The 24,350-nt window shown below is 52.0% G+C and overlaps 1 protein-coding gene across 8 annotated transcripts in view; it reads left to right on the top strand.

Moving 5' to 3' along the window:
• Nucleotides 1–23,453, top strand: part of FXYD6 (FXYD domain containing ion transport regulator 6) — a 31,434-nt gene extending 7,981 nt beyond the window's left edge. For 3 of the 8 annotated variants that reach the window (XM_023239148.2, XM_019811350.3, XM_019811346.3), the window contains exons 2-8: nt 17,790–17,852; nt 18,460–18,498; nt 18,603–18,677; nt 19,494–19,530; nt 20,250–20,299; nt 20,817–20,859; nt 22,136–23,453. In XM_023239148.2, coding sequence (XP_023094916.1) covers nt 17,795–17,852; nt 18,460–18,498; nt 18,603–18,677; nt 19,494–19,530; nt 20,250–20,299; nt 20,817–20,845 — 288 coding nt within the window. In that variant the 5' untranslated portion in view covers nt 17,790–17,794 and the 3' untranslated portion in view covers nt 20,846–20,859; nt 22,136–23,453. Of the gene's footprint in view, nt 1–4,395; nt 4,418–17,789; nt 17,853–18,459; nt 18,499–18,602; nt 18,678–19,493; nt 19,531–20,249; nt 20,300–20,816; nt 20,868–22,135 lie in introns of those variants that run through there. The other 5 variants (XM_023239149.2, XM_019811347.3, XM_006936668.5 and 2 more) reach the window with 4 other exon arrangements.
• Nucleotides 23,454–24,350: the final 897 nt, after the last annotated feature.

Raw genomic sequence — 24,350 nt, 5'->3', positions numbered from 1 at the left:
GATGACCTTGACAGTTTTGAGGAGGACTGGTCATCCATATGGTAGGATACCCCTCAACCTCGGATTTGTCTGACTTTCTTCTCGTGACTCGACCGGGCTTATGGGTTTTGGGGAGGAAAATCACAGAGGCGGAATGCAAGGGTACGGGCGATCCGTGTGAATCATCACGGTTGCTGTTGATAGGACCGGGTTTTCGGTGCCCCCCACACCTCCTGGACACAATTCTAGGGCCTGGCGATTACAGCTGTGCTCCTTCAAACATCTGTCTGTCAGCTAGCACTCACTGGCTGGCTGTCCGGCCTCTGTTCTTGCAAGTCACGGGGTGGCACAGAGACTTTTCAGCTAGGAGAGCCTTGTTAAAGAGAGCCTGAAACAGAAAGTGCGGTGTGCCGGGTCAGTGCCAATGACAGGCAACAGGTGCACGTCGAGTCTGGGGGAAAGAAGCATACAGTTCAGTCCGTAGGCTGGAGAGGTCGTTGGACAAAGACAGCATTTTTCAACCTTGGCTGCACGTTAGGGAAGGGCATTCTCTCTCTCTCTCTCTCTCTCTTTTTAATCTTATTATTTTTTAACTAATGTTTTTCAGGAATAGAATTTAGTGATTCATCACTTATGTAAAAAACCCAGTGCTCATCCCGACAAGTGTCCTCCTTAATGCCCCTTGCCCATGGAGCCCATCCCCCCCAGCCCCGACCCAACACTCCATCAGCCCCCCCCACCCCTGACCCAACACTCCACCAGCAACCCTCAGTTTGTTCTCTGTATTTAAGAGTCTCTTAGGGTTTGTCTCTCTCTGTTTTCATATTCTTTTTGGTTTAGGGAAGGGCATTCTAAGGGGTGGGAACAGCAGGAAACAGGAATCGACTATCTTAGCTGAAAGTATGGGAGAAAATACTGGAAGGGTAGAAAATGGATAGACTTAGAGGTATTTATACACCACAGTAAAACATTTCTTTCTTTTTTTATTTATTTATTTATTTATTTATTTATTTATTTATTTAAAAAAAATTTTTTTTTTCAACGTTTATTTATTTTTGGGACAGAGAGAGACAGAGCATGAACGGGGGAGGGGCAGAGAGAGAGGGAGACACAGAATTGGAAACAGGCTCCAGGCTCTGAGCCATCAGCCCAGAGCCTGACGCGGGGCTCGAACTCACAGACCGCGAGATCGTGACCTGGCTGAAGTCGGCCGCTTAACCGACTGCGCCACCCAGGCGCCCCATTTCTTTCTTTTTTTAAAAAAAAAATTTTTTAGAGAGACCATGAGAAGGGGATAGGGACAGAGAGAGAGAGAGAGAGAATCTTAAGCAAACTCCTCACCCATTGCAGAGCCCAATGCAAGGCTTGATCCCATGACTCTGGGATCATGACCTGAGCTGAAATCAAGTCAGACACTCAATTGACTGAGCCACCCAGACTCCCCAAAAACTTTCTATTATTTATTTATTTATTTATTTATTTATATAAATTGTATTTTTTTTTTCAAGTTTATTGATTTCGAGAGGTGGGGAGAGAGAGAAGGCCAGATCGTAGAGATATTGCAGGAGGGAGCATGGCTGGGACCATGTTGTTTGCCCTGGAAAGAGCTGTCAGGTCCGACAGCAGTGTGGAGGCTGGGGGGCACGGGGGACCCTGTGAATTCTGTTAGACTGTAAGCTCCTGGAGGCAGTGATCGTGTGTGTGTCGTACCCTCGGTGATGACTAAGTTGCCCAGGCAAAAGCAGGCCGTCAATAAAGCCGTGTTAATTTGATTCCCGGAAGGAGAATAGTGCCATTCTCTCCCAAGTTACGCCCTGTCCCAACCTTACTTTTCTTTGCTCCGCCTAAATGCAGGCCCATCTCCGCGGTCTGGAAAGCAATCTGATCTAAGAATGCAGGCTGAAATATACGCGACCGTTAGGATCGGACAGTATTTGAAAAGAAGCATTTGGTGAAGCTAAAGCATCTTCCCGTGGGACAATGTTGTGGATGTGGATCTGTTTTTGAGGAGGGGTGGTCTTTCGTTCAGTTCTATACCCTGATCTAATTCTGAGCCATTCTAGAAAAAAAAGGAGGCGGGGGGGGGGGGGATCTGCAGCTTGGCAGCCTGCTCTGAAAGGCTGCTGGGGGCTGGGCTGGTAGTTCTGTTGGCTTCCCCAAGCTCCGGTGGACGGGATCGCCTGCGGGTCGTGTGGGACACTGTCCGGCTGCGGCATGAAGGCGCTGATGTTCGCGGGCCAGAGAGCGTCAGGGTACCCGGCAGCTGCTGTGGGCAGTGGGGGCCGAGGAGGGACACGAGGGTGCGTCAGCTGGGGGTGAAGGGGCAGAACTGTGAGCCGGGGCTTGGCGATGGCCGACAGGCCAGGCCTCCCGTCTCCTCCCAGGGGGCTCCGGGGTCCCAGCCCTCCCCTGACATCGGTCATAGTGGACAGCGCAGAGTTGAGCCGGCCGCTGTGAAGGATGAAAGTGACATGACGCGTGCGTGCGGAAGTTAAACACAGCTATCTAACTTAATTTGCGTTATGCTTACCCGTGTTTCCCCTCTGGCCTGGGGGCAGAGCACGCCCATCAAATGAGCCCAGCTGGGGCGTGGGGTCAGGGCCAGTATTTTCATCTCCCTTAGTCCCCAAACATTGCCACACTGGCCAGGGAGGCAGCAAGAGCTGGAAGGGCACCGTCAGCATTCGGCCCCCCAGAGACTCAGGAGCCGATACCGTTTGCCGCGGGGCCGCGGGCGAGTCACGGCGGGCCTCACCTCCTCTGGTCCGTAAAATGGCCGATTCCCCAACGTCACACGTGGTTGTGATACTCCTTTGAGCTAGTGCTTGTGAAGCCGTCTGGTAAGTAGGCTGTCTTGCAAATGATCTTATCAACATCGCCATCGCCACCCTCGGCCCCTTCGGCCCCCCGTGGGCGGGGATCGGGAGCAGGAAGGGTGCTCCCCGTTTCTTTGACAGCAGCCACAGGTGCACTCGGAGGTCCAGGGTGGAAGAGTCTCTGTCCTGGTGTACCTTGTCCCAACGCCCCTTCAACCCAAGAGGCAGGGGGATTAGGGCTGCCCGAGGCATGAGTGTGCTTGACCCTGTGCCTGTGAGTCTCAGCACCCAGCCTAGGGCATGCAGGGGTAGGGTGGGGGCCCAGAGAGGGCCTCGCAGGGAGGACGGTGGCACGAAGGCTTGTTTGGTGTTTCTTCAGAGCAGACTGGCTCGTCTCACAGCAGTCCCGGCCTTTCTGCTTTGCCGCCTGTGTCTCTCTTCCTCGCGTTCGGTCTCTGCCGGGACTCTGCCCTCGGCCAACCTCGCTTGGTTGGTTCATCGGGTCTTTCCTTTGTCAGCCTCCTCTCGAGCTTCCCGTTGGGTGTCTCCCCTGTTCAGTTTCTCTTCCTCTGGGATTTCCTTCCTCTTCTGCTTTCTCTTGCTGCTGTGTCTCTGGGTTGGGGCTGCCCTGTGCTGGCCCACGTGTCATCAGCTCCGGCTGCCCCGGTGGGACCCGCTCTCCCCCATGCCGCCTGTCTGTGGCCCTGGATGACACTGGCAGTTTTTCTTGGGGCCAGAGGAAGCAGTGGCTCTGGGGGGGCCTCCCCAGGCCCTCTGTCTGCCTGCCTGTGTCTTCTGAGGGCCGAGGGCCCTTTCCCACCGGTCAGGAGGACGCCGGAGCCCTCAGAGGTTGGAGGGTGGCTGGAGGAGGAAGGGAGGGACCAGGGCCCTTTCCCTGGCTCCGTTCTCTCTTTCTCTTCCCCATTTCCCACGAGAAGGTAGAAGAAAATGGAGGGGAAGCTGAGGAAGGAGTTGGGGAGCGACCGTAGTCATACTATCAGCCGCTGATGCTTAAAGAGCAGTCTCTGTTCGCCCGGCCTGGAACTCGCCTCTGACCTGACAGCTGTTTCCAGTGCAAACAACGGAAGGCCAACTCCAGCTTGGTTAGACAAGGCAGGTGCCCCGTTCGGGGCCAAACCACAGGATGCACAGCACTGGTGTGGGAGCTGGGGGGGCTGGAGCACACCCAGCCCTGACCTGCTCCCTCTCCCTTCTCCCTGCTCCTCTGTTCCCACAAGTGAACTGACTCCCCTACAGGCTTCCCCGCCACCCCCCCCCCCCAACTTCACAGCTTGGCTGCTTTGACCCTTCCTCCCTTTGTTCCCACCAAGTGACAGTCCCTGGGGGACCACTGACGTCTCAGACCTGCTCCTTTTAGCCAGGAGACCCGTAGGGTTGGGGTGGGGGAGGCGCCCTCTCCCCTCCGAAAGGAGATCCCCTTCCCAGAAGGGAAGGGCGTGGGCCGACCAGTGTACTTGTCGACACACAAAAGTGATTTCTTCTCATCCTCATGGCTCCTGAGATACATGTCGTTACCCTTGTTCTACGTTTCAGAAGCAAAGCCTTCAAGAGGTAGAGTAGCTTGTTCAAGGCCACAAAACCACTGAGAGGCAGAATGGCAGGTGAGTAGAGTGGCTCAAGGCGAGGACTCTGGAGCCACGTTACTTGGGTTCCAATCCAGGCTCTGCTACTTTCTAGCTCTGGGACTTTGGGCAAGTTACTTAACTTTCCTGGCCTCAGTTTCTCCATCTGTCTAATGGGGATGATCCAAATCAGAGCCACTCCCTAGAGCCGCTGTAAAGATTAAATGAGTTAGTATATTTAAACCACTGAGAACAGTACTTGGTGTGGCACAAATGCAGCCTCATCAGCTGTGCAATTCTGTAATCTGTTAAAAAAAAAAAAATCACCCTCCTGAGTAAACAGCTTTCTGTCCAACAAGGGAATATAAATTCTCCCTCCGGGGTGAGCTGGCAGGCACTGTGTGTTCACTGTATGAATATGCATGAAGCTAGAGACTCCAGGGAGCTTGGTTGGTAAAGGCTCACCCTGAGACAGGAGCGCCCTCTGTTGTGGCCCCCGTGCAGAGCTCAGCCTAAGAGGCTGGGGGAGGAGCAAGAACAGAGTGGCAGCTGCCTGGGGCGGTGTCCCCCCCCCTCCGCCCCTCCCCTGCCTCCAGGGAGCCGCAGTATAGGTGGCCCTCCCCTGGGATGAGTTCTGGGCTCCCAGCAGGAAGCCCACAAAGCTGGGTCGAAGCCTAGAATCCAGCTCTCACCTGCCAGGGGACCTCTCTTTCTCCACCTTAGTTTCTTTGCCTCTAAAATGGGTTTGATGGTAATATATACTTCCTAGGCTACTCATCATGATTATTGTTATCACCTCTTATGCCACTCCAGGCCCCAAGACTGGGCTTCGGATATGGGCTTTCCACCTCAGACTTTTCCATTCCTCACACTGCCTTCCATGGGGTTCACAGAAGGACTGCTATGTTGCTGGCAGGCCTCTGTCCCCAGCCCCCAACCCCCCATTGCCAGCACCTTGCTTCTTTATTCCTACCACCGAGCTCACTGTTTCCTACCACCTCGAAAACTCCCCTGTCTTTCCTCCGCCTTCCTTTTCACGCTCCCGTCCAGGCTGTGCCCCGAGAGGTGTGTGATGTGAGTGGGGACTGGGCCATGTGTGAGCTGCGGGGAGAACCCCGGGCCTGAGCGTCCCTCTTCAGGAGGTCCGTGTTCTGTCGCCCTTGGCTGGTGGGCGTGAACCTGAACCTGAGGCGGAGGCGCCCTGGCCTGGGGTGGGGGATGGGCTGCACATTGCACCGAGGCGTCTACGGGTAGGGAGGCCGCAGCTAGGTCACGTGGCTATATGAGGCAGGGGGATTTTGAGCAGCTTCCCCGAAGAGGGCCCAAGATGATCGGGAATCCAGCCTGTATCTTACACATGATGAAGCTTGGGGGAGGGGCCGAGGGTCCTGTGGTTGGGGAGCTTCAAGGCCGGAGCGTAGCGGTTTGGGGCCACAGTGTGGTCCTGGCCGTTTCCAGGTTCACTGGTCACGTGGAACATGAGATGAGGCGCAAACCCGCCCCCCCCCTTCCACCCTCCCCATCCTGCAAACAGCCGCGTGGCAGAGAAGGAGCCAAGGGAGTTCTGGGCTCAGCAGGACGGAGCCTGGAAAAGTGCCCCCTTGAGCTCTTGCAGACACAGCTGTCAAGTGGATGATGACTGGCCTTTTGTTCTTTGCTTTCTCTTTATTCTGGGACAGAAAAGCCCGAGAGAGCTTTAGGCCAAAGCATCCGGGGTGGGAAGCAGCAAGGTGGGGAGCGGTGCAGGGAGGACAGGGTCTCTGTGTGCGAAAGGAGGTGGGGGTGTGTCGGAATGCCTGGCTGTCCCTGCGTGGATGGGGAAGCAGGGAGACCTCAGTGGTGGAAGGGGTGCCCGAGAGGATCCAGAACATTCCAGTCTTTCCAGCACGGAGGCGTTATCACACCTACGTTCTCATCAAGGTACAGCACGGGTGTGGGCTTTATCTGCTGGCCACTTCCCCGAGCCCCATCCGTTAGCACGTGTCATCGGAACTATTGGTACCACTCATGAGGTGCACATGCGACCCTTTCACAGAATCCCAGGCGAAGGAGGCCTGAAAAGGCTGCTGGGGCCAGTGCCCCGTCTGTAATACGATCTTGACACAAATAGATCAGACAGTCTGGTCCTGTTTTCCTGACAAACAGTCAGACTTCCCAGTGTCTTAGGAACTTGAAGAACCCACCTCTCTGTCAGTAAATCAGACCAATTTGTCCTTGACGTTTTTTAGTCCTGGGCCTTTTCTCTTTTTGGTCCTTCGCCGAGCCTCAGGCTGTCCAGATCTAGGCTATAGGTAATAGCCACCTGCACCAAGATCAGCCACACGGCATGGCCGGGATCATTGGAAAGGACTGTTAATTTTTCTTTTCTTGCCTTCCTGTCTTTTACCCCCCCGTTGGGAGACTAAGAGTGGGGCTCCAAGCCTCCTGAAGGTCTCTCTGGACGTGATACTCTTTCTCGCCTTCCAGAAGCCAGCGCTGCCCCCCTGAATGTCCTCAGTCAAAGGTGGTCTTCTAATGGAGAGCTGAGGAGCCTGTCAGGTGCTTCCCTCCCACCCCCTCTCACTGCTCTGGTGCAACCCCATTCCTGTCTCCTTCCCGGCTGCCTTCGTGGCCTCCTGTCCTGCAGGCCTGGCCTGCCCGTCTCCCTGTCTGAGCCCACCAGAGCCTCAGACGGGAGCCGCAGACAGTTCTGTGCCCTGGCTAGCTGTGTGAATTGGCCGCATCACTGCTCTGCTGGGGCCTCGGTCTCCTCAAATGAGAAGTAAGAGCTTTTATCTCAGTCGTTCTGACCCTGGCATGCTGTGATTCCAGCTCCATCTGGTAAACCTCACATCTTGGCTTTGTCCTATTTATACACAGTGGAATCTTCTCTTAACGGGCTTCTTTGTTGCAGAGATCTGGATACATCACAGGCTAAGTCGTGTCCCCTGGCATCTGATTACCCAGTCGAGGGTGACCAGTCAGCCTAAACAATGGGGCCCAGGCATTCTGTGGCCCCATAAACGGGTCCCATCCAGCATGTCCTGTCTGGAGTGGGGGGTGGGGCTCGTGTTTCTTTGGGGATCCTGCCAGGACTCAGGCGTCAGTGATCCCTCTGGGCATGTTTCTGACGGGCTGAGCCTGAAGAAAGACAGGCAGGCCAGATGCACTGGACAGGGCTCGAGGCTTTAGGGGCGGAGGGAGAGAGGCGTGAGCGTGAGATGATCAAGTTCCACTGTAATTTGGAGGCTGTGCGCTTTAGAGGGAGGTTGTTTTGCAGTTATTTTCACAATGGAACTGGGTATTCTGATCTACCTCACTGCTGCATGGAATCAAAAATAATAGAGCGTATGTTGCTATATCATCAACTAGTGGCTTCTTTTTCTGAGCAGCATTTACCCAGCAATTATGTGAAATTATGTGACTCAGAATGGAAAGATAATCGCCGGAGAAGCTCTTCCGATTGCTTTCTCCCGCACACGCAGAAAGCAACTGTGCAAAAGGCAGGAAGATCGGGGAGCGAAATTAACGTGGAAGGGTTGCTGTCACCTGAAATGTCAGCTGTTTACCGACACAGAGGTAACTGTGAACGTGGAAAGGAGGAGAAGAACCACCAGTGGAAACCTGAAGGTCTTCCTCATAAGATGCCACGGGCCACGGAGGAAGCAAAACGTGGCTGGTCCTATTCCCCCCCCCCCCGCCCCCCCGGGAAGGGTGGTCTAGATGGTGTGGAATTTCAGAGCTGGGGAGCAGCAGAGTAAGGGGGCCAGGACCCCGCCCCCCAGCCCCCTCCCCCCACTGTCCTGAGACCCTGTCCCTGAGAGCCAGGTCCTCAGGCTCCCCCCAGGCAGGGTTCCGGGGCTTCACGTGCATCTGGAGGCCAATGTGGTTTCCTGAACCCTTTCTCCCAGCTCTGCCCACCTCAGCCTTGCTTCTCCCTCTTCCAGAGATCCCTCCCTCCTTTCTTCCATCTACTCCTTAGACTCTGTGACCCGGAAATGAGACTTCTCACTTCTGTTGCCTCTTTCTCTGCCCCTCCCGCACCCACCCTTAGCCAGCCCCAGAGGGCCCTGCTTCCCTCCTGGGAGAGATGAATGTGTGGGAACTGGGAGGGCGTGGCACGCACAGGGGCGGTTGTGTGGGAGGGAGGGGAGGCCCCTCTGGGGTTTCTTGGTGCAGCATTGAGAGAAGGGCATTGTGTGTCTTTGCAGAGGCTCTGTGTGTGTGTTTGGCCACTTGACTCAGGGGCAATGCCAACGGTACCGACGAGACTTTGCAAAGTGGGCGCAGGGGCCGAGAGTCACCCCGAGGAGGCCTGTGCTGAGGTGTGGCTGGTGGAGGCCAGGCCTGGGCAGCAGGTTGGAGGAACAGGGAGTTGGTCACTTTCCAAATCCGTAACAGTATTTCTTTCAGCACACTGTAACTTGATCAGAAATGTTTTCTCCGGAACACAAAGACGAGCCTTTACTCTTCGGCTTGGCATTCGAGAGCCTCCACAGTCTGACTTATCAGAATTCTCACCACCCACCCCTCATGCCTCGCTCAACAGGATCGTTCACTGTTTGGAGGGTGTCTTGCTCTAGAAATGGCCAATACTTGGCAGATTGCTGTCCCGGACCCTCCAGTGCTGTGCAGACATTACCAATGGGGCCAGGCCCCCTCTCCTGACGGACCTCATTCGGAATCCTTCTGAGGTGAGGTGGCCACTTCAGGCAGCCATCATCCAAGGAGTGCCTCGAGGCTCAACTCGAACTGAACTTGAACTGAGTACTGTTTGTTATCCCTGCCTCCCATTTCTCCTTCTCACTGCCTTGCCTCATGTTATTTCCTCTGCCAGGGAGCCCTGGCTTTTCTCTCTTCTTGCCCCTGTCCATCAGAATCCCATCCTCCTTCCGAGGTCCAGCTGAAATGTCAGCTCCCCCATGGGAACGTCCCAGGTTCCGTGTGGTAATCCCTGCTTCCCCCTTTCCCTGCCCCGATGGACCCTCCTTTGTAGTCTCTACGTCTCCTGAAGCTCTCTTCGCACTTGCTGATGTACTCGAGCCCTTTGCTTCCAAACCCTGCCAGTCCTTGGAAGCTGAAGCTGTATCTTGTTTACCCACGTATCCCTTGCAGAGCCCAGAAGAGGGTGGCTCTTTCTAGAATTCAGTGTGTGTTTGTAGGATGGACTTGAACCTCAGCAGCTGTGAAAGGGATCTGGGGGGAGTTGAGGGGAAGGCATGGCAGTAACTGCTTCCCTGGAACCCTTAACGTGTGTCTTTCCTGCTCCTAGGAGGGACCCTGTTGCCAAAAACCCCTCTCCTATTGAAAAAATTAATTTAAAAAGGGGGCACCTGGGTGGCTCAGTCGGTTAAGCGTCCAACTTCCGCTCAGGTCGTGATCTCGCAGTCCGTGGGTTCCAGCCCTGCGTCAGGCTCTGTGCTGACAGCTCAGAGCCTGGAGGCTGCTTCGGATTCTGTGTCTCCCTCTCTCTCTGCCCCTCCCCTGCTCATACTCTGTCCCTCTCTCTTTCTCTAAAAATTAAACATTAAAAAAAAACCCCAAAAAACAGCCCCTCTCCTGGCTAGCAACCAGTCCCAGCAGCGGTCCCCACTCAGGGGGAGGGCATCACACCAAGGCCGGAATATTAGGAGGTCAGAATTCCTGGGATTCCCCTAAGAGTTTGTCCACCGGAAGGGTGAAATGAAAACATTTTCAGTAAACAAAACCTGAGTTTGTAAGTAATAGATCTTTGTTAAAGAAAATTGTGAAAAGATGTTCTTCAGGAGTGAAGAAAAGGTCTTGATGCATGGCTGAGGTTCAGCAGAAAGAATCATGAAGAAATCAGTTAGTAAAGACAACGTATCGGTTATCTCCTGCCGCATAACAAATGAACCTCAAACCACAGCATTAGTTCTCTCAAACAGTTCCCGAGGTCAGGAGCGAGGGAGCAGCTTCAGCTCCGAGTCACTAACGAGGCTGCAGTCAGGCTGTCAGCCAGGGGTGGGGATCGTGTAGAAGCTGGAGGATCTGCCTCCAGGCTCACTTACGTGGTTCATGGCAGGTCTCCTTCCTGGCGGGCTTCTGAACTGAGGCCCTCCGTTCTCTGCCACTTGGGCCTCTCGGCAGGGATGCTGGAGGAGCCTTAAGACACGGCAGACGCCTTTTCCCCTCAAAGCAAGCAGTTGGAGAGAGGGAGAGGGCAAGGGAGCAAGCACAAGCCAGAAAAGAAAGCCATCGTGCCTTTTATAATCTGTTGTTTGTTGGAAGGGACATATCAATTCTGCTGTATGTTATTGGTCACACAGATGGTGCAGTGTGGAAGGGGACTGTACAAGGATGTAATACCAGGGGGTAGTGGGGACCGTCTTGAAGGCCGGCTACCACACATGCGAGTGAATCTAAACAAACATGTTTCCATGAAATATACATTCTAATGTCTATGTCATAGAATCGAAAACGGAACTGAAATTTTGTACGATAGCACATGTATTAGGAGGGAGGTGATTTGTGTTTTTGTCTCTTTCAGGAAGGGTGTTATACCCAGTAACTATGATACGTTTTAACTTTAGACTTTGTTAAATCAAAGACTGTCTTTGTCTGCTCGGGCTGCTACGGCAGAGTACCTGAGACTGGGGGACTTACAAACAACAGAAATTTATTTCTCACAGTTCTAGAGGCTGAAGTCCGTGGTCAAGGTGCTGGCAAAGCAGGTTTACAGATGGCCATCTTCCCACTGAGGCCTCACTTGGGGGGAGAGGTGAGAGAGCTCTCTTTTGTAAGGACTCTAATGGTATTCATGAGGACTCCCCCTCATGACCTAATCACCTCCCAAAGGCCCATCTCTAACTACATCCCATTGAGAATTAGGTTTCAATATATGAGTTTGGGGGACACAAACATTCAGTCTGTAGCCAACACACATGGTAAAATTCCAAAGGTAACCACTAAAGGACTAGAAATAGCGTGTATAACTTCTTAACCAGTAGAGGGAGAAAGTGAAGAAGAAAAAAAAAAAAATCTAAAAAAAAAAAAAAAGGTCAAAAGAGAAACAAATCAGACCAAATATGTCAATAGTCACAATAAAATTAAATGGGCTAAACTTGATAGTTAATAGAAAATTATCAGGTGGAATTAAGAAAAAAAAATTTTTTTAAATCTAGGTCTTTGCCATTTACAAGATGATGAAATATACGTACAACACATAAGGACACAAGAAGGTGGCAAGTGAAATAGAATTTAATCCAACCCATAGGACAATACAGCAATTTTAATTTTTCGGTTAAATATTATAAGAAACACAGGGATAAATATATAAATCCTTCCTCCTAGAGGTATCTTTTAAAGCACCTATTTCTATCGTTGAGAGGCCAGTCAAAAAAAATAAAGTGTGTAGGAATTTAAACAACACAGTTTAATAATCTTAACTTGATAGGCACATAAAACTTTCTTCCCAACAATGAAGGAATTTTTAGTCTTCTAATAAATGGAATATAATTTTTAGAATAACTAACCATATATTAGGTCAATACGTTTTGAGGCATCTGTATCCTCAGACCACATTCTCTGACTACAATGCATTTCAGTTAGCAGTCAATTATGAAAGTAATTTAAAATCACTATACTTTTGGACATTTAACATACACACCGCTTTATAACACTTGGGGTCAAATAAGAGGTTACAGTGCAAATTTAAAGTACTGAGAACTTAACAATAAGCCATAAGCCACATTTCAAAGTTCATGTGTTGGGGTAAATATAGCACTTGGAGGATTACAGTCTTAGATGCTGATATTAGAAAACAAGAAAAGGGGGCGCCTGGGTGGCTCAGTCGGTTAAGCGTCCGACTTCAACTCAGGTCACGATCTCGCGGTCCGTGAGTTCGAGCCCCGCGTCGGGCTCTGGGCTGATGGCTCAGAGCCTGGAGCCTGCTTCAGATTCTGTGTCTCCCTCTCTCTCTGCCCCTCCCCCGTTCATGCTCTGTCTCTCTCTGTCTCAAAAATAAACGTTAAAAAAAAATTAAAAAAAAAAAGAAAACAAGAAAAGCTAAATATTAATGAACCAGGTATCCAACATCAAAAGATAAATATAAAGAAAGAATAATAGAATGAACCCAAAGAACATGTAAAGGCAGAATGAAGGATAATTTAAAACACAGTAAAAAGGATCAGCAAAACCAAGAGCAGGTTCTTGAAAAGACATACAATGAGTGAACATCTGGTGGAGCTGATGAAAAAAAAAAAAGTCGTCACAAATAACAACGTTAGGAATGTAGAAAAAGACATAACTACAGATCCAACAGAAGTTAGTGATTTCTAAGGGTAAGTATAAAATGCTATAAGCAACTTTCTGATAATTTGAAAGCAGAAAAGGGCAAATCGCTATAAAAAATTATACTCATTGAATATGTTCCAGAGGAAGAGAAATCTGGAGTGTCATGGCCATTAATGAATTGAAAAGGCAATTGAAAATCCTCCCACAAAGAGACGACTAAGTCATACGATTCTACCAGGTGTTCACAGAGCAGATTATTTCTGTCTTCTGCAAACTCTTCCAGGGAGTAGCAAGAGAGGAAATACTTGTTCTGTGAGGCCAGGACTATCATGATCCCCAAACCGGGCAAGGTCAACACAATAAAATAGAAATTACGGCCCAATCTTACGCACATAAACGCAAAAACCTCAACAAGGTAGCAACAAACCAAATCCAACAATTTATTAGGAAGACAATAATACACTGGTTTTATCCCAGTAGTGTAAGGATGATTTGACATTAGATAACCCACGCACATAATTTACTTCGTTGATGGATTAAAGGTTAAAAGCTATAGATCCAGAACATTCATTCATAATTGATGTGAAACAGAAACATCTTGGAAAACCAGGATTACAGGGGGACTTATAAAACATTAGAAGAAATCTATTTAAAATCAGTAATTCCCTTCTTTTTATGGTTGAATGATATTTCAATATATATATATGTACATATATATATGCCATATTTTCTTTATCATTCCTCACCATGCACACAAAAGATAATTATGTGAGGTGATGGAGGTATTAACTGACCTTATTGTGGCAATATGTGGCAGCATAAACATGCATCAAATCATCATCCCTTAAACGTACACAATGTTAGGTGTCCCATCACAGTAAAGCCGGGAAGAATTAAAAATAAACACACACGGAAATGAAATACAAGTAAAAAATAAAAACCAGTAATAAGACTGCATGTGTGAATGTGTATGTGTCCTGTATTACTGCCTGTATTCTACATTTTACTCTAAGGCCTAGCAGTACAGAAGACCAGAAATAAAACCCAACAGTGTAAGCACTGGCAAAGAAGAAACAGTACTGTATCATTTGCAGATGATATGTCGACAGAGAAAACCCAGGGGAAATCTGTAAGTAAATTATTAGAAATATTAACAGAGTTTAGTGAGATTGTTGGATTTAAGATCAATATGTACAACTCAATTGCCTTTCTCTGTACCAGCGAAAATTAGAAAACACACATGAGATTGCATTTGAAATGGCAATAAGAAATATAAGGCACCTAGGGATAAATCTCGTGGGAGATGTGCAAGACCTATGTGAAAGCATTTATAAAACCAATATAAGACGCTGAAAAGGATGTACAAATGGAAAGGCAGACTGGATAGGAGACTCAAGATAGGAGTCTCAAGACTCCTTTATGGATAGGAGACTCAAGATTCAGATCCACTGTCTCAATTCCAGTGAGAATCCCATCAGCTTCAGATGAATTTGGCAGGCTGATTCTAAAATTTATATATAAGAGCGAAAGACAAAGAGGAGGGAAGATATTCCTGAAGGAAGAGGGGGAAGAGGAAGAGAGAAGTTTCTCCTACCACACGGGAAGATCGCTGTCAAGTTGTAGCAATGGAGACACGGAATCGGATGCGGGGACACAGAGACCGACCCCTAGATCGAAAGGGAAGTTGTAGTAGCAGATACACCCCCTGAATAGTAAAAATTTGATCCCTGCCTCCTGCCTCACGTGAACAACAGTTCTGGGTGACATGAAGATTTAAATGTAAAAGACGGAGCTGTAATATGTCCAGAAGAAAATTCTTTCTGACTCAGGCTGACGGTATCTTCAACAAGACACGCACAAAAACAACACTGCGTCCAGTTACGTTAGCGTTCAGAAATTCTGTTCATTGAAAAACAACAACAAAAAATGAAAAGCCGCTAAATAGGGAAGAGACCTTTGCAGTACTTCGTGACAAAGATTTCATATCCAGAATAACACCTGAATAATACTAATAATGCCCAACCCATTGGCAAAGTGAGCAGAAGACCTGAAAGACACGTGGCCGATGAAGGAACAGAAGCCCGACTCCTTTAATGAGCGAGCAGATTAAGACCGTATTTCACACCTCTAGGTTGGCGGAAATTAAGCAGGCTGACCACGTCAAGTGTGGATAAGGATGCCGAGGGATAGGCACAGTCGTGCAGGTGGTGTGGTGGGGTGTCGAAACGGGGATGACCGCTTTGGGAAACAATCCGAAAGTATTCTGTGAGGTTGACAACTTGTACTATACAACCCAGTGACCACACTCCTAGGCCTGTCTCTAGAATATACATCTTCCTACTGCGGTATGACCCCGTTAGTGGGTCTAACCATTTTATTTTAAAAAGGGAATCAGAATAGAAACCGTCAGAGGGCATCATTCATTTTAAGGTTAAGAGTTGTTTTGTGATGTTGTTATCCCCGGTATACGTGAATATGTATTTGCACTGGGTTCCGACGTAAAAAGTATTCCTGTGAAAATGATGGCAAAAAAAAAAAAAGAAAAAAAGAAAGAAAAAGCGTCTTACGCTGTGCAGCACGCATAAAAATGTTCACAGCTGCATTATTTATAATCGCACAAGATGGGAAAAGCCAAAAAGATCTCCAGTGAGAGGAGAATGAACCAATACATGATAATTAAGCTGCACAGTGGAATACTACACAACGTTGGAAAGAAATGAACCGAAGGTTACATGTCCTAATGGGTGAATCTTAGAAACAATGTTGAGCAAAAATAGCCAGTCCCAGAAGACTGCAAGCAACATAGTATGATCATTACAAAGCTCAAAAAAGCTCCACGACCCGCATCTTCTTAAGATAATATGTGCATGACGAATAGATTTTGAAGAAGAGCGGGAGGGATAGCCATACAGAGGAATATTACTCAGCCATAAAAAGGAATGGAGTTCTGACACGGGCCACAACATAGATGAACCTTGAAAACGTGATGCTAAATCCCAGAAGCCAGACGCCAAAGGCTACATAGCGTATGATTGTTTTACGTGAAGTGTCTAAAATAAGCGAGTCCGCAGATGCAGAGAGTAGGTCAGTGGTTGTCAGGGGCCGGGGGCCGGGGTGCAGAATGGGACCGATGGCTAGTGGGTATGGGGTTTCTTTTTGCGGTGATGAACATATTCTGCAGTTAGTGATGGTGGTGGCACAGGTTTGTGCGGATACCGAAACCATTGAATTGCGTGCTTTGTGTTTACTAAAAAAAAATTTTTGGATGTTTTTACTTGGAGAGAAAGCACGAGCTGGGGAGGGGCAGAGAGAGAGAGGGAGACAGGACGTGGGGCTCGAACTCACGAGCCGTGAGATCGTGACCTAAGCTGAAGCCAGACGCTTAGCCGACTGAGTCACCCAGGTGCCCCGAAAATTGTACGTTTTTAAATGACGAGTTTCATGATGTGTGAATTTTATCTTTCATTAAGAAAAAATGCTTTGTGGGGCGCCTGGGTGGCTCAGTCGGTTAAGCGTCTGACTTTGGCTCAGGTCATGATCTCACGGTCCGTGAGTTCGAGCCCCGCGTCGGGCTCTGTGCTGACAGCTCGGAGCCTGGAGCCTGTTTCGGATTCTGTGTCTCCCTCTCTCTCTGACCCTCCCCCGTTCACGATCTGTCTCTCTCTGTCTCAGAAATAAAAATAAACATTAAAAAAAAATTTAAAAAGAAAAAAGAAAAAATGCTTTGAGGAAGAACAAGGGAATATGAAAAAAATGTATGGATATACATTGTCCGGGATACTGTTTACCTCTGGGAGTGAGGCAGAGGGACGATTTGGAGGAAAATGTAGGTAAATGTAGCAGCTGCTTGCAAAGTTCTAGTTTTTAAGTTATGAGTGTTCATCTTATTACTATGTATGCGGGCGTGATACATATATTTTTATACGTATAAAATGTAAAACTTATGTAAAATTGGAAAAAATTACAAATAATAGATGAGATGGCATTAGAAGCAAATTACTGCCTTTTGATGAACACCGAGCGGCTTTCTCCAAGTCCCCGGCTGGGTCTCAGCGCGACTCTGGATGCAGCTGTTCTGACCCCTGGTGGCCGAGAGGTGAAGGGCAGCTGAGGATGCTTGCCTGGGGACTGCAAGTAATGGGGGCGATCCCTCAGGGCCAGCATGGTCCTGGCCACTAGAAACTGGTCTGGGGGGGGTCAGGCCACTGCCAGTCTCACCCCCTGGAGGAAGACAGACAGCCTTGCGCTTTCCCGGTGTGGGTTTCTTTCTGCCTTTCCTTGATGGCTCTTCACCAAACATACTTCCTTAAGCGCAGGAGTGACTTGCGTGTGACTCCACTGAAATCTGTCCCTGGCCGCCTGCTGCCTCCATCCGGATGGCCCATCCTGGGGCCCCTGGCCCCAGAGTCCAGGGGCTCGATGAGCTCACGGACAGAAGGGGAAGGTCAGGATGCTGGCACTCAGAACCGGTCTGCGCGTTGCCTTTGTTTGACCAAACGGCCTTTCTGGAGGATTATGAACTAAGACTGGAGGAAGAATTGGCTGGGGCACCTTAGAGGTGAGGGTGTCGGGGGCAACTTAAGGGAGAGCTGTTGGCATTTCAGGGTTTACCCTACGGAGACCAGTGAACAGCAAGTCTCCCGCCCCACCTGGTAGGCGGACTGGGCTAGAGAGGCATTCGCTTACCTGCCCCATTTAATCTCCTAGAAGAACGAACTTCCGACCGTGGGTGTTGGCTGTGGGGAACCAGGCCAGGAAGTCCCGGAAGGATGGCCTGGAGAGGAGGGCGCAGCTGGGGTCATCACCAAAGCCTTGGGGTTTTCCGGCTTCGGCACCAGAGAGGCAGCGTGGTGGAGGGGTTAGGACCTGGGCTCTGCCACTCACTATCAGGAGTCTCATTTAACTTCTTTAAACTGTGTTTCTTCGCCTGCAAAACGGGTCAGTCATTGCGCCTGCTGATTGTCATAGTAGGCAGCTGTAGTAACTAAATTAATGCGTGCGGAGCCCTCTGTAAGAGCTCAGTAAGTGTCAGCCACTTCCATTCTGTGGCTTGAACTTTTACTGTGTGGAGGGTACTCGGAATAGAGCCGGGAGCCCTACGCGGCGGCCCCTGACCCGGCCGAGGGCTGGGGTGGGGGGTCTCCTGTGCAGAGACTCACTTTCCTTCCTTTGTCCCCAGACGCCATGGAGGTGGTGCTGATCTTTCTGTGCAGCCTGCTGGCTCCCAGCGTCCTGGCCAGTGGTAAGTACCCCTCCAGGTCCTGGCCCTTTGGGACAGAGGGCTGGGGGGGCTCTCAGATTCTCCATGTCTGATCAGTGACTCCCCTGTCCCCGTTGAAGTCAGCAGAGAAACTGCTGGAAGGCAGCATGTATTCACAGACCCTGTTCCAGCCCGCCCACCTCTCCCCAGAGGGTCCAGCAGGCTCTACTTTCAAGCTCTCAAGCACTCCAGGTCCCTGTAGACTTTTTGCCTGAACCTTGGGAGCCAGGCCCGCTCATCAGTGTCTAGATTCTGGCTTTGTGCAAGTCGCATGTTCTTCCTTGGTCTCAGTTTCCCCACCTGTAACAGGGGGCTAACAGACCCTGCCTTCGGGGGATAATGTAACAATGCAAAGGGGCAAGAAATGTGGATGTGCTGTGCACGCAGAATCGCACCGGGGCTCTGAGTGGTACCCAGTTCTGCTCTCGGGCTGGCCTTAGTGGGCAGGCCCTTCTGTGCTTCCCCGGGCACCTCTGCTTGATGGGCTCTCTCTCCCAGGAGTCCCTTTGTGGGAAGTGACACTGGTGGGGTATTAGGGAACTAGATGTGCAGCTGTCTTCCTCTTGCCCACACTCGTTTATTGTTTCAGCAGCTGAGCAGGAGAAGGAAAAGGACCCTTTTCATTATGGTGAGCGGGGACGGTAACCCTGGGGGGGGAGGGGGGGTGTGGCCCCGCCCAGGGACGGGAACCGTGCTCTCCCCTTCCTTCTGTCACCTCTGCTCCTTTGGCAGACTACCAGACTCTGCGGATCGGGGGACTGGTGTTTGCTGTGGTGCTCTTCTCCGTGGGGATCCTCCTTATCCTGAGTAAGTTTGTTCCTTCCCTGTTGGCTCTGTAGAGTGATGTCTGCAGCTGCCGGGGGAGTGGAGAACAGAGTAGGAGCCCGGCCGTGCTCTCTCGGGGGGAGAGAGAGATGGCCCGTTCTCCCTGTTATCTCCAGCACCTAACATGGTGCGGGGCACGTAGTAAGTGCTCAGTAAAACAGGGCAGCATGGACAACATAGGGGCCCCTGGGTGGCTCAGTCGGCTAAGCGTCCGACTTCGGCTCAGGTCATGATCTTGCTGTTTATGAGTTAGAGCCCCGCATTGGGCTCTGTGGCGATGGCTCAGAGCCTGGAGCCTGCTTCCGATTCTGTGTCTCCCTCTCTCTCTGCTCCTCCCCTGCTCTTGCTCTGTCTCTGTCTCTCTCAAAAATAGATAAACATTAAAGAAAAGTGAACAAAATAAATGCTTGATGAAAAACAAGGTCATCAGAAAGGGCAGGGTGGCTGTCCTGGTGCTGTGTCCAGTAGGCAGAGGTCGGGGAGTCACAGGAGATAACGAGGAGCTGTCCTTAGAGTGCTGTGAGAGAGGTGCCCCCGCGTTTGTTTTCTGCACACGAGAGCCCGGGCCGCGCGGAGCCCTCTGCACTTGCCTGATCAAGCAGACTGTGGTACGGCCATCATCCAGGAATTTGAATGTTGAACCTTGACCTCGGAAGAACCCTACTCCCACAGAGGATTGCTACATATAACTGTGCTTTTTATGTAGCCCCCTGTGGCAGCTTTGCTGTGGTCAAACCAGGAGCGTGACCTTGAACTCGAGCCGGGAGCGTGACCTTGGGTGGTTTCTTTGCCTTTCAGGTCGCAGATGCAAATGCAATTTCAATCAGAAGCCCCGGTAAGGATGGCGTGTCTGTGGATATCGGAGGTGACGCTAGGAGGGGACAGGGCGGGGCCCCCTGGCGTGTGCCAGGCATGTTCTGGCAAACACGAGGGCAAAGCATGGAGGGTTAGCCCCTCCTCTTTTCTGATGTATATTGAGATCAGAATTGTATACTCTCTTCTGATGTATATTGAGGAGGGGAGGGAAGCAAGAAGGTGCTGGATGCGCGTCTGAAAGCCCTTGAGACAGTTGGGCTTGGGAGAAGGGAAGCAGAGGGCCTCAGAGCCTCTCGGGAGGTCCATCTCGTCTCTACAGGACCTGCGACGCTGTCCCTGCTCGTCACCTGTGCATGGGGCTCTTTGGCTGAGGAGGAGCTCGGGCTCCGTCATTCACCTCTCCCCCCACCCCATACCCCATTAGTCTACCGCAAAAACCAGGGGCAGCAGTGGACCTCACAAGTCCAAAGTCTGGCAGGACACGATGCCAGCCCCCAGGGGGCCTCAAGCCACTCCTTCCCAGCGCACAGTGGGGCCGGCACTGAAGGGTGCCTGCGAGTTCCCCTGACACCCCTTCAGTCCCAGCTTCGCCCCCGCCCCCGGCCCCACGCGCCCCTTGGTGGAGAGTGCCACAGCCTTCCAGTGACTCTCAGGGGCCTGCTCCAGACGGCCCTGCCCCAGCAGGGACAGCGGGTTTGCCCCACAGAGCGCCGACGGAAGCTTCTTCTTCTCTTGCAGGGCTCCGGGGGATGAGGAGGTGCAGGTGGAGAACCTCATCACTGCAAATGGTAGCGGTCACGACCACCGGCCCCGGGTGGGATAGAAGCAATGGGGGAGGGTCCTCGGATGGCTCCGAGAGGGATGGTGGTCAGACACCGTGGCCTCCCTAGAGCCAACCGGACGTGCTCCTGTGTCTGTGCGGGGAGAGCGGTCTCCGGGGCCCCTGCTCTGGGCCGTCCCCTCACCTCCACCAAACCGGCTGCTACCCCTGACCGCCGCTGTTTATAGGGCATGTGCTTTGTGTCGGGCACGAGACAGGTGCTTCATAGAGCCCCCTTCGTGTGCGCACAGGCCCGTGACGGAGGCTCGCGATCCGCATTCGATAACCCAGGGACTCAGAAAAGTTCAGGAATGTGCCCAATTCCTATAACCAGCAAGTCTGTCTGACTCAAAATCCTGCCAAGCCCCCTCTTTGCTGCACGGTTCAGACTCCTCCAGCGTCAGGCCTGGGCACGGCTGCTGCGGCGGGTGGCCCGTGGGGGTGAGGGGTCCGTTCACTGCAATCGGTTCCATTTTTTTTTCCAGCAACGGAGCCCCAGAAAGCAGAGAACTGAGGTGCAGCCCTCAGGTAGGGAGGTAGGATCCTGTCTTCCCGTGTCTTCCTCTGTCTCCGTCACTGTTCATTCCTCAGGGAGGTGCTGGGCCAGTTTTGCAGCGGGCACAGCGTTTATTCTGAGCCAGGCTGGGGAGTCTTGTGTCTGAAAGGGCAACGGGACAGATGGACGGAGACATCTGAGGGCACCACACATGCGCGGTGAAAGGCTGGGGAATAGGGCTCCTGCTTCTGCACGACCGGAGGCCAGGTTAATGGAAGGTCACCTTCCCTGCGATGGGGGCAGGACTTGGGAGAGAATGACAGTTCGTGAACTCCTCCTAGTATCAGAGTAGCTCAAAGATAGTGGCTTTTAGCGATGGTTCAGAAAGTAGCTTAGGGCCGCTTAAAAAACATCAACACTTTAGAATCAAACTTGCTAACTCTACACAGGACTAGGGAGAATAGGGTATCTCCCCCTTCCCCGATGCCAGCGTTAGCCGTTCTCAGTTCTCAGCTGTTAGGGGGACCGTATTTAGCATTTGCTTCCGTTGTTCATTGTAGGGACACGGGAGAGTGTTTGCCGTTAAATGTCTTAGTTTTCAAAATGCTGCCCCGCACAGACTTGCCTGAGCCTACCGGAAGAAGCAAGTAGGGCAGGTGGGATTGAGCCCCACTTTATAGATGAAGAAACTGAGGTCAGAGAGAACAGCCATCCAAGATCGTGTTATCACAACAGCCTCGTGGGTGGGCAGCGCGGGGCTCAGTTTGTCCATCTCCTAGACGGGGCTTGGGAAGGTCAGTGATCTCCTACGCACGAGGTGGCCCTAGATGCCAATCCAGGAGTCAGGCGTCCTAGCTGGTGGCTCGGGGTTCTGTCCATTTATGGCTACTGGCAGGTCCGATCTTGGGGGTGGTGGGGGGAGGCTCAAGGGAAGGAGGCTTGGGGTTTGTTTGTTTTTTTGTTTTTTTTTCCTAAACTAGGACTTCCTCAGAAACCCTGTTCTCTTAGGTCTCGGGATTGTGAGCCACGACTGGGGGTGTCCTGAAATAGAAACCCCGGGTTTAACAATTTTCTTTCCATGTCTATCAGGTTCTAGCCTTCCTGGGCCCCCCTCCCTCTCCCAGGCCCCTCCCCCTTCCCCTGCGTTTCAGCCTGGTCCTCCTGTGTCCCCGGGGACGTGAGCTCGGAGTGGGTCTCCTGCGAGGTTCAAGGGGGGCACAGGCGCTGCGTTAAGGCAGGGAGACAGCCAGTAAAGACGCCAGAAAGGAGGCGGAGTTGAGTTTTAATTTGGATTCTCTCCCCCTTTAGCTCCCAGAACCTGAGAGGAGCTGCTTGAACCTTTAGACGCAAGTGTTGATGCTTAAGAACACCGGCCACTTCAGCAGCAGATCTTTCCCCAGGAGAAGCCAAGAGTGTGTGTGTGTCCCCCTGCCCCTTCGCCGTCCCCTGGAACACGATCCTCAACGTAACGATGCAACTGACGCCCGCCTCTCCTGCCCGCAGCCCGCGGTCTCGTCCACGTCCTGTGACGTGTCTGTGTGTGTTTGATGACTGTGATCTCTGTGGCTGCTTGTTTGTGGATGATGTTGTGTTTTAGTGACCCTGAACTCGCTTTCCCGGGTGGGTGCCGAGCCGTGTCACCGTCAGCCCCTCCCTGCCCCCCTGGGGCCCCCACCCCCATCATCTCCCACTCCCGGGAGTCCGCTTTTTCCCTGAGAGACCAGTCCCTTCTCTTGATTTGGGGGTGGGTGTCGGGCTAGGGGGTGTGGGCGGGGGTCGCCAGTTGTCTTGGGACTTGGGAAGGTTTACATCACCTCCGTGATCATTTTTCTTGGCCTCTCTTCACTTCATTCACAAGAACCTTGCTTCTGTATTCTAGTCCGGACCCAGGTCTGTTCTGAGGGTCTCTTGGCAATTGGGAGGTTCACGGCAAGGAGCTGGTGAGCCCAGCTCTGCCTCCAGGCAGGCTGTGCCCCTTCCACGGTCCTTTCCCTCTTGGGGCTTCCACCCCGGGGTCCTCATCTGCCCTGCACCGTCGCAGAGCAGCCCGGGATCCCGGGCCCCGGGCTTCTAGTCTGCCCCTGGGGAACGTGCCCCCTGCATATCTTCTCAGCAATAACCCCGTGGGCTCTGGAACCCTGCTCCTCTCTCCTACCTTCCCTGCTTCCCAGACTCCCAGCTACAGCCCGGCGCTTCTGGACTCAGACTCCCGTCCCTGAATGAGGTCTCTGGTAGGCAGTGGCTGAGGGGCTCCGTTCCGTGGGGGCCCGCAAAGCAGCAGGGAGAGGAGGCGCTCCTGTGCTTCTCTGGCCGCGTCCCGTCGGTCGGGGAGCAGCGATGGCTCCCCAGCCCTTTGCTCCACCTGTTACTGGTTAGAGCGGCAAGTGCAGCGGCTACACGTGGCTTAGAGACCCGGGGCAGGTGGGCACAGCCCTGCTGCGGAGGGAACTGCCAAGAGGTCGAAGGTCATACAGAATGGAAAATCCAAGCAGACCCCGCCCCTCCCATCCGTCGTGTTCTCGTGACATCCAACCAGACGTGCCGCCGTGACCGGGCCGCTGTCCTCCGTGCTGTGATCGATCCTCTCCACAACAAAAGGGAATAAAACACCGTTTGTTTCCTAGTGGCTCCGAAGTGCTTTCCTTTGTGTCAGAGAGCTGGAGCGTTTGTAGGGCCGGAGGGACTCGGTCCTCGGTCAGAGGGAGGAGGTGACAGCTGTTTGGTGCAGCTTAGCTCCTCCCCTCCCCCCGGACCCCTTCCCCCTTTCCTCCTCCCACCTCCCCCTGCTCCTGGGTCGGTGCGCCCACGGCAGGACCTGAACCTTACGCAGGTCGTGGGTTCAAGCCCTGCATGGGGCTCCATGTTGAGTATGAAGGCTACTTAAAAAAAAAAAAAAAAATACAAAACTGTGGAGGCCACGTGGATGGTGTCCATAGTGGCTCATGGGGGCCAGGGGTCACCCACAGTGTCCTCCCAAAGACACTGCAATTCAGTCTTTGGAAAAGTGCTGTTGGCCAAATAAACACAGATGCAGGCTGATTCTCCCCGAGGTCGCTGCTGCTCACCGTCCTCTCTACGTGCTTTGTGTGTCTTTATCTGAGACGGTTCCTAGTGGACAAGGACTATGTCTCGTTCTAAGGTAAGAGTGCCTGGAACACCTTCACCCCGCCCCCTCCCCCCAAATCTTCAGAGTCCGTCTAGAGTCTGTGAGTAGTTTAGGGCTGCAGAATTGGCAGGTGCAGGTCCTGAGGGACTCGGGGGTCCAGTCACCCCCCTGGCTGCCCCCGGGACACTTCTGCACCTGCCTTTGCCCTGTGTCCCCCCCCAGGTCTTTGAAAAGACCTGGGGCTTATCGCTGAGATCAAGCTCCACATTGTCAGCTCAGTGATCGCGGAGGCTACACCATCTCCGGTCACACCGAAAGTTTAAGTCAGCTAATGAGCACCATTGGTGGGAACACTCACGGGTCAGGGAATTACAAGGCTGACAGCAATGTCAGAGCTTGGCCAGATGAAGACCCTCT

This window comes from Felis catus, chromosome D1 (genome assembly GCF_018350175.1).
Source record: "Felis catus isolate Fca126 chromosome D1, F.catus_Fca126_mat1.0, whole genome shotgun sequence".
NCBI classification, from domain to species: domain Eukaryota; kingdom Metazoa; phylum Chordata; class Mammalia; order Carnivora; family Felidae; genus Felis; species Felis catus.
Note: the sequence above shows the minus strand (reverse complement) of the source record. Positions and strands in the feature narration are given on the sequence as shown.